The sequence below is a fragment of the Oncorhynchus mykiss genome, chromosome 13 (genome assembly GCF_013265735.2).
Source record: "Oncorhynchus mykiss isolate Arlee chromosome 13, USDA_OmykA_1.1, whole genome shotgun sequence".
In the NCBI taxonomy this organism is placed as follows: Eukaryota; Metazoa; Chordata; class Actinopteri; order Salmoniformes; family Salmonidae; genus Oncorhynchus; species Oncorhynchus mykiss.
In genome coordinates, this window is record NC_048577.1 from 8,462,317 (window position 1) to 8,470,879 (window position 8,563).

At 37.3% G+C, this 8,563-nt stretch overlaps 1 protein-coding gene across 3 annotated transcripts; it reads left to right on the forward strand.

The window, feature by feature from the left end:
- The first annotated feature begins 258 nt into the window (after nucleotides 1–258).
- Nucleotides 259–8,563, forward strand: LOC110518697 (B-cell receptor CD22). Of its 3 annotated transcripts, none has more exons than XM_036940123.1 (7): nucleotides 259–321; nucleotides 6,678–6,881; nucleotides 7,166–7,429; nucleotides 7,748–7,838; nucleotides 7,992–8,031; nucleotides 8,150–8,242; nucleotides 8,333–8,563. In XM_036940123.1, the coding sequence occupies exons 1-7, from the start codon at nucleotides 279–281 to the stop codon at nucleotides 8,426–8,428; spliced, it is 831 nt and encodes a 276-aa protein (XP_036796018.1). In that variant the 5' UTR covers nucleotides 259–278; the 3' UTR covers nucleotides 8,429–8,563. The 3 variants fall into 3 exon arrangements, with proteins under 3 accessions (XP_036796018.1, XP_036796017.1, XP_036796016.1); XM_036940122.1 differs by lacking the exon at nucleotides 259–321 and adding an exon at nucleotides 3,726–4,408; XM_036940121.1 differs by lacking the exon at nucleotides 259–321 and adding an exon at nucleotides 4,418–4,988.

Below are 8,563 nucleotides of genomic sequence, written 5' to 3' on the forward strand. Positions count from 1 at the left end.
CGCATCAAGCCCTCTGTAGTCGACACATTGTTTAAATGGTTCTCTGTGTAGTCAAAATATCACATTGGAAATTTGAAACATTTAGCTCATTTAAAAAAATGTAGTCCCACTCCTTAAAATGAAGGCAAGTAGATATGCAATCTGTTACACAATATGTATTGAAATACAGGAACCCTTTTTCTGAGATGCTGGTCTGGTCATCATCCATGTTAATGTCTTAAAGAGGAAGGAAAGGACAGTTAAATGTGTCAACAACAGAATTCACACTAACTGCCAGTATGTTGACTCCCTGTACAATACCTCTCCCTTTCACTTCACTCTGTAAGTACTCTTAACAATATCTTGAAATATAGTTTCTGGTTATGTTTTCAGTCAAGTCATATTATTGAGGTGTATCATTTTACTTCTTGTTTTGAGCTGTGTTTTGGTTGTTACATCAGGGTCAGTATTCATAAAGTGTCTCAGTGTAGGAGTGTTGATCTACATAGTGATGAGATGATTAACCAGGGTAAAATAGACATGCAGACAAACATTGTAGCACTGCAGTGTGTGTGTGCATGTGGGCCTGTGTGTGTGTCAGCGTGTGACACAGCTGATTTATCTGAGGGCCCTTTAGGACCAGTCTGATAGGGAGTAGGGTTGACATCTATACTGTGTAGGATGTGTGTTTTAACTTTTCTTCATCCTTAACAACCAGCTCTCTAGACTTTGATACAGACTCCATGGGCTTATTTGCCTTCCCTACACATGGTCTCTCCTACAGATGGTCTCCGTGTGTGGGCATTATCAGCCAGAAGTCCCCACAAGAATAGTAAACAGACAAAAATGTTGTTAGTCCCCACAAGATCAAATGCAAGTCCTAGGGGGTTTAAGGTTAAGTTGAATGAATGTTAGAATTAGGTTTAGGAGCTAGGGTTAGTAGGTTTTGGGGTCAAGGTAAAGGAAAATAGGATTGTGAACAGGACTGAATTTTGTCCCCACAAGGTTAGTTGGACAAGACTGTGATTGAGCCACTGCTGATTAGCCTCAGCTTGGGGATAGGTGCTATCATTGAACCTGGTGGTCAGTCTTTAGGCTGCTGTACAGCTTGACGGACCGTAGAGGATTGAACATTTGTCCTCCTATATTTGAGGTTCTGACAATAACAGTTTCAGAACAATCAATATAGAAATGTGTGTTTACAGTGCAATACAGACAGTATTTACACACAACCGTATACAGACGTAGGATCTTAATATTCCTGCAGCAACAGGAAAAGTGAATTATTATGTGGACTATAATTAATGTGGTGGTTGACAGTTTGTTAGGGAAAATCAAGTCTGACATTTTAAATTACAAACGTTAGTGTCACGTTGTTTAAATGGCAGGAGACAGGCGCAGGAATACGTAATAGGTTTAAATAGTCCATCAAACAATACAACCTGCCATAAAAAGTCACGAAGCCCAAAACACAGGATGAAAACCAAACAAAACAGCCATGTTAAACCTCTAATAAATACACGGGGTGAGACACGTAATACACGGGACGAGACACGTAATACGAGACACGTAATACACGGGACGAGACACGTAATACACGGGACGAGACACGTAATACACGGGACGAGACACGTAATAACACGGAACGAGACACGTAATAACACGGGACGAGACACGTAATACACGGGACGAGACACGTAATACACGGGACGAGACACGTAATAACACGGGACGAGACACGTAATGAGACACGTAATACACGTTGCACGAAAACCAAAGCAACAAAGCACAGGTACTCACAAGACCAACAGACATGGAAACAATACCTGACCAAGACAATGGTGAACAAAGGGCACATTTATATAATTGCTAATCAGGGGAAATGGGAACCAGGTGTGGGTAATTAGACAGCTCAGTGATGTCTAGAAAGCCAGTGACGTAGACTTCCAGAACTGGTGCACAGAATGAGCAGCAGTACTGGAGGGATCGTGTTGATCTGTTTAATCACTCTGTCTGTTACAGGTACAGTGATATTATATATAGTGTTGATCTGTTTAATCACTCTGTCTGTTACAGGTACAGTGATATTATATATAGTGTTGATCTGTTTAATCACTCTGTCTGTTACAGGTACAGTGATATTATATATAGTGTTGATCTGTTTAATCACTCTGTCTGTTACAGGTACAGTGATATTATATATAGTGTTGATCTGTTTAATCACTCTGTTACAGGTACAGTGATATTATATATAGTGTTGATCTGTTTAATCACTCTGTCTGTTACAGGTACAGTGATATTATATATAGTGTTGACCTGTTTAATCACTCTGTCTGTTACAGGTACAGTGATATTATATATAGTGTTGATCTGTTTAATCACTCTGTCTGTTACAGGTACAGTGATATTATATATAGTGTTGATCTGTTTAATCACTCTGTCTGTTACAGGTACAGTGATATTATATATAGTGTTGATCTGTTTAATCACTCTGTCTGTTACAGGTACAGTGATATTATATATAGTGTTGATCTGTTTAATCACTCTGTTACAGGTACAGTGATATTATATATAGTGTTGATCTGTTTAATCACTCTGTCTGTTACAGGTACAGTGATATTATATATAGTGTTGATCTGTTTAATCACTCTGTTACAGGTACAGTGATATTATATATAGTGTTGATCTGTTTAATCACTCTGTCTGTTACAGGTACAGTGATATTATATATAGTGTTGACCTGTTTAATCACTCTGTTACAGGTACAGTGATATTATATATAGTGTTGATCTGTTTAATCACTCTGTCTGTTACAGGTACAGTGATATTATATATAGTGTTGATCTGTTTAATCACTGTCTGTTACAGGTACAGTGATATTATATATAGTGTTGATCTGTTTAGTCACTCTGTCTGTTACAGGTACAGTGATATTATATATAGTGTTGATCTGTTTAATCACTCTGTCTGTTACAGGTACAGTGATATTATATATAGTGTTGATCTGTTTAATCACTCTGTTACAGGTACAGTGATATTATATATGGTATTGATCTGTTTAATCACTCTGTCTGTTACAGGTACAGTGATATTATATATAGTGTTGATCTGTTTAATCACTCTGTCTGTTACAGGTACAGTGATATTATATATAGTGTTGACCTGTTTAATCACTCTGTCTGTTACAGGTACAGTGATATTATATATAGTGTTGACCTGTTTAATCACTCTGTCTGTTACAGGTACAGTGATATTATATATAGTGTTGACCTGTTTAATCACTCTGTCTGTTACAGGTACAGTGATATTATATATAGTGTTGATCTGTTTAATCACTCTGTTACAGGTACAGTGATATTATATATAGTGTTGATCTGTTTAATCACTCTGTCTGTTACAGGTACAGTGATATTATATATAGTGTTGATCTGTTTAATCACTCTGTTACAGGTACAGTGATATTATATATAGTGTTGATCTGTTTAATCACTCTGTCTGTTACAGGTACAGTGATATTATATATAGTGTTGATCTGTTTAATCACTCTGTCTGTTACAGGTACAGTGATATTATATATAGTGTTGATCTGTTTAATCACTCTGTCTGTTACAGGTACAGTGATATTATATATAGTGTTGATCTGTTTAATCACTCTGTCTGTTACAGGTACAGTGATATTATATATAGTGTTGACCTGTTTAATCACTCTGTCTGTTACAGGTACAGTGATATTATATATAGTGTTGACCTGTTTAATCACTCTGTCTGTTACAGGTACAGTGATATTATATATAGTGTTGATCTGTTTAATCACTCTGTCTGTTACAGGTACAGTGATATTATATATGGTGTTGACCTGTTTAATTGGTTCTGGAAAATTGTCTTGATTTGTATTGAAATAATATAAATGTGAAAGTATGCATTTAATAGGAATGTCTGAATCGATGATTTGAGAATGTCCACTCCTGCCTCATTTGAACTAGACAACAGGTCATTGAGGGTTTTAATGTTGTTATCTACTCCAGACCTGCAGGTGAAGGTGGCCACTACATGGTGGTCAACTACACTGACCTGTAGCACCACCTGTATTCTGACTGATCCCTGACAGTTAGAAGCCTTTTTAAACATTCAATACACTGCAAGTTTGCATTTCCAGGAAGCAGGAAAATTCTCTACAACTAAAGAGTGATCAAATTAAGATCCACGTCTGTAGCACAATACAACACAACACAGTATGAGCCTGGTTCATTTTCAGTGATGAGACCCTGTACCCCATTTACAGCTTATACTTCAATGTATCAGGTGGAGTTATTCACCAGCTATAGAGTGAGTTGTTGTTTATGTTTCTAAGACTGCAGGGTGGGAGATGCAACAATGGTCTTGAGAACAGCAGGAAGTGTGTTGGTGGTCTTTCTCTGGTCTGTAGCAGGTATGGTCTCATTCATATCTTTTAGTTGCTCTGTTTAATAATCTACAAACACTTATAAAAGGTTAAGAATCATAATGTTATTCTGGTGTGTTCTGTTAGGCGTATCAACTTCACTTAAATAGTTTTCTGTGGTTTCCATTCACACTCAACTCAGCAACTAAAGCAACAAAGTGGAGACAAACCCTACTGTCAGTGTGAACCAATAGACCTTGTCTTCATTCTGATACCATTGTGTTGTGGGACTGTGTTTCAGTGGTACTGGGTCAGGATGGCAGGAGTGTGACATACACCACTCAGAGTATCTGTACCTTGAAGGGGTCAACAGTAGAGCTGACCTGCTCTTACACATATCCCAGTGGTACAGTCACAACAACCTTCTGGTTCACTAAAATTGTAAATCTGAGAGACGACCCAGACAACAAAGGTCGTGTGACGTACCGTAGAGATAGGATGAATGTCCACACCCTGAAAATCACAGACCTGAGAGAGAGTGACTCAGCTGAATACAAGTTCAGATTCATAACAGATCAGACTGGAGGGAAATATTCTGGCTATCCTGGAGTCACTCTGTCTGTCACAGGTACAGTGATATTATATATAGTGTTGATCTGTTTAATCACTCTGTCTGTTACAGGTACAGTGATATTATATATGGTATTGATCTGTTTAATCACTCTGTCTGTTACAGGTACAGTGATATTATATATAGTGTTGATCTGTTTAATCACTCTGTCTGTTACAGGTACAGTGATATTATATATAGTGTTGATCTGTTTAATCACTCTGTCTGTTACAGGTACAGTGATATTATATATAGTGTTGATCTGTTTAATCACTCTGTTACAGGTACAGTGATATTATATATAGTGTTGATCTGTTTAATCACTCTGTCTGTTACAGGTACAGTGATATTATATATAGTGTTGATCTGTTTAATCACTCTGTCTGTTACAGGTACAGTGATATTATATATAGTGTTGATCTGTTTAATCACTCTGTCTGTTACAGGTACAGTGATATTATATATAGTGTTGACCTGTTTAATCACTCTGTCTGTTACAGGTACAGTGATATTATATATAGTGTTGATCTGTTTAATCACTCTGTTACAGGTACAGTGATATTATATATAGTGTTGATCTGTTTAATCACTCTGTTACAGGTACAGTGATATTATATATAGTGTTGATCTGTTTAATCACTCTGTTACAGGTACAGTGATATTATATATAGTGTTGATCTGTTTAATCACTCTGTCTGTTACAGGTACAGTGATATTATATATAGTGTTGATCTGTTTAATCACTCTGTCTGTTACAGGTACAGTGATATTATATATAGTGTTGATCTGTTTAATCACTCTGTCTGTTACAGGTACAGTGATATTATATATAGTGTTGATCTGTTTAATCACTCTGTTACAGGTACAGTGATATTATATATAGTGTTGATCTGTTTAATCACTCTGTCTGTTACAGGTACAGTGATATTATATATAGTGTTGATCTGTTTAATCACTCTGTCTGTTACAGGTACAGTGATATTATATATAGTGTTGATCTGTTTAATCACTCTGTCTGTTACAGGTACAGTGATATTATATATAGTGTTGATCTGTTTAATCACTCTGTCTGTTACAGGTACAGTGATATTATATATAGTGTTGACCTGTTTAATCACTCTGTCTGTTACAGGTACAGTGATATTATATATAGTGTTGATCTGTTTAGTCACTCTGTCTGTTACAGGTACAGTGATATTATATATAGTGTTGATCTGTTTAATCACTCTGTCTGTTACAGGTACAGTGATATTATATATAGTGTTGATCTGTTTAATCACTCTGTCTGTTACAGGTACAGTGATATTATATATAGTGTTGATCTGTTTAATCACTCTGTCTGTTACAGGTACAGTGATATTATATATAGTGTTGACCTGTTTAATCACTCTGTCTGTTACAGGTACAGTGATATTATATATAGTGTTGATCTGTTTAATCACTCTGTCTGTTACAGGTACAGTGATATTATATATAGTGTTGATCTGTTTAATCACTCTGTCTGTTACAGGTACAGTGATATTATATATAGTGTTGATCTGTTTAATTGGTTCTGGAAAATTATCTTGATTTGTATTGAAATAATTTAAATGTGAAAGTATGCATTTAATAGGAATGTCTGAATCGATGATTTGAGAATGTCCACTCCTGCCTCATTTGAACTAGACAACAGGTCATTGATGGTTTTAATGTTGTTATCTACTCCAGACCTGCAGGTGAAGGTGACCACTACATGGTGGTCAACTACACTGACCTGTAGCACCACCTGTACTCTGACTGGTAACCCCACCTACACCTGGTACAGGAACAGTAAGATTGTACAAGGGGCCTCCTCTCCCTCATACACATTCTACTTTAAAACTGAAGACAGCTTCTACTGTGCTGTAAAAGGCATCAGTTCTCCTGCAGTGTGTGAGTGTGACTAAAACACTTTTTAAAGTCAAAATCATCCAATCATTGGTTAGTGTTGATATGCAGTGGAACAGATATGAAATCTATCTATTATTTCAATCTATGTCCCAGTTCCATGATTGTACTCATCTCATTACTGTAGTAACTACAAGTACTTCACAAACACTGTACTGTTACATTAATGTCTAAGTTACACATATTTATATTAATATTTCATTTATTTTGATCATAAGTCCAAGTTCCATGATGCTCCTCATGTATAAGCTCTATATATTGTCCACCAGACGGCCCAAAGAACACCTCAGTGTCAGTCAGTCCCTCTGGTGAAATAGTGGAGGGCAGTTCAGTGACTCTGACCTGCAGCAGTGATGCCAACCCACCTGTGGACAAATACACCTGGTACAAGAAGAACATAGCCTCACCAAAAGCATCAGGACAGAGTTACAGCATCACTAACATCCTCTCTGAGGACAGAGGAGAATATTACTGTGAGGCCCAGAATGGAAGAGGATCTATGAACTCTACAGCTCAGATGATCATTGTAGCAGGTAAAGTTACATCTTCAATACTTCAATACAAAACTACATGGTTCATTCTAATGTTAATACTTTGATTTGGCTTTTTTTAAACTTTGGTTTATAATTAAACATTGGGTGTACAAAACACTAAGAACACCTGTTCTTTCCATGACATAGACAGGCTGACCAGGTGAATCCAGGTGAATCTTTGATCCCATATTGATGTCACTTGTTAAATCCTCTTCAATCAGTGTGGATGAAGGGGAGGAGACAAATTTTACCAAATTATATTTGTTTTTAGTTCATTATATCATGCCATGTACTCATATCATCCATATTTTATTATAGGGAAACAAACCTCAGTTCTGACTGCAGCTGTAGGAATCACAGTGTTTATTCTGGTTCTCATCCTCTTTCTCCCTTGCTTCATGTGGTTCAGGTGACATACATTTTGTTTTACCTTAGCACCCTGATTTGTTATGAATGCATTCATATATTCAGTCATTCATTAATGTGCAAAACTTTATTTGTAACATTTCAACATCCTATGGAGGTCAGTAGAGAGCAGAACTCACTCTGTCCCTCATTACAGGAGATCCACAGGAGGAAGTGATGTCACAGCAGACACACAGGTGATGATATCAGCTATGCCTCCACCTCCACACCTGGTGACATGAATTTACTATGTCACGACAGTCTCTCTCATACCATTACCATGACAACTCTCTCTCTCTCTTTCTCTCTGCAAAGAGTGTCCATCCTGACCCTAACAGTGACTCCAACATGGACACGTACACAGCTCTGAACATGAAGACCAGGTCACCAGAGTATGACACCCTGGCAGTACGTGTGTGTGTGTGTGTGTTTGTGTGTGTTTGTGTCCATAAAATGTTATAGAGTGGTGTGTAATGTGTTCATTGTGTTTTCTTTCAGAATGTGAGGGACTCCTCTAGTGACACAGTCCCTCAGATAGATGCTGAGCCCTCAGATTATGAGAACTGTAGAGAACCACCACATAACCTGGACTGAAGGGAACTACCACATAACCTGGACTGAAGAGAACCACCACAGAACCTGGACTGAAGAGAACCACCACAGAACCTGGACTGAAGAGAACCACCACAGAACCTGGATGAAGAGAACCACCACAGAACCTGGACTGAA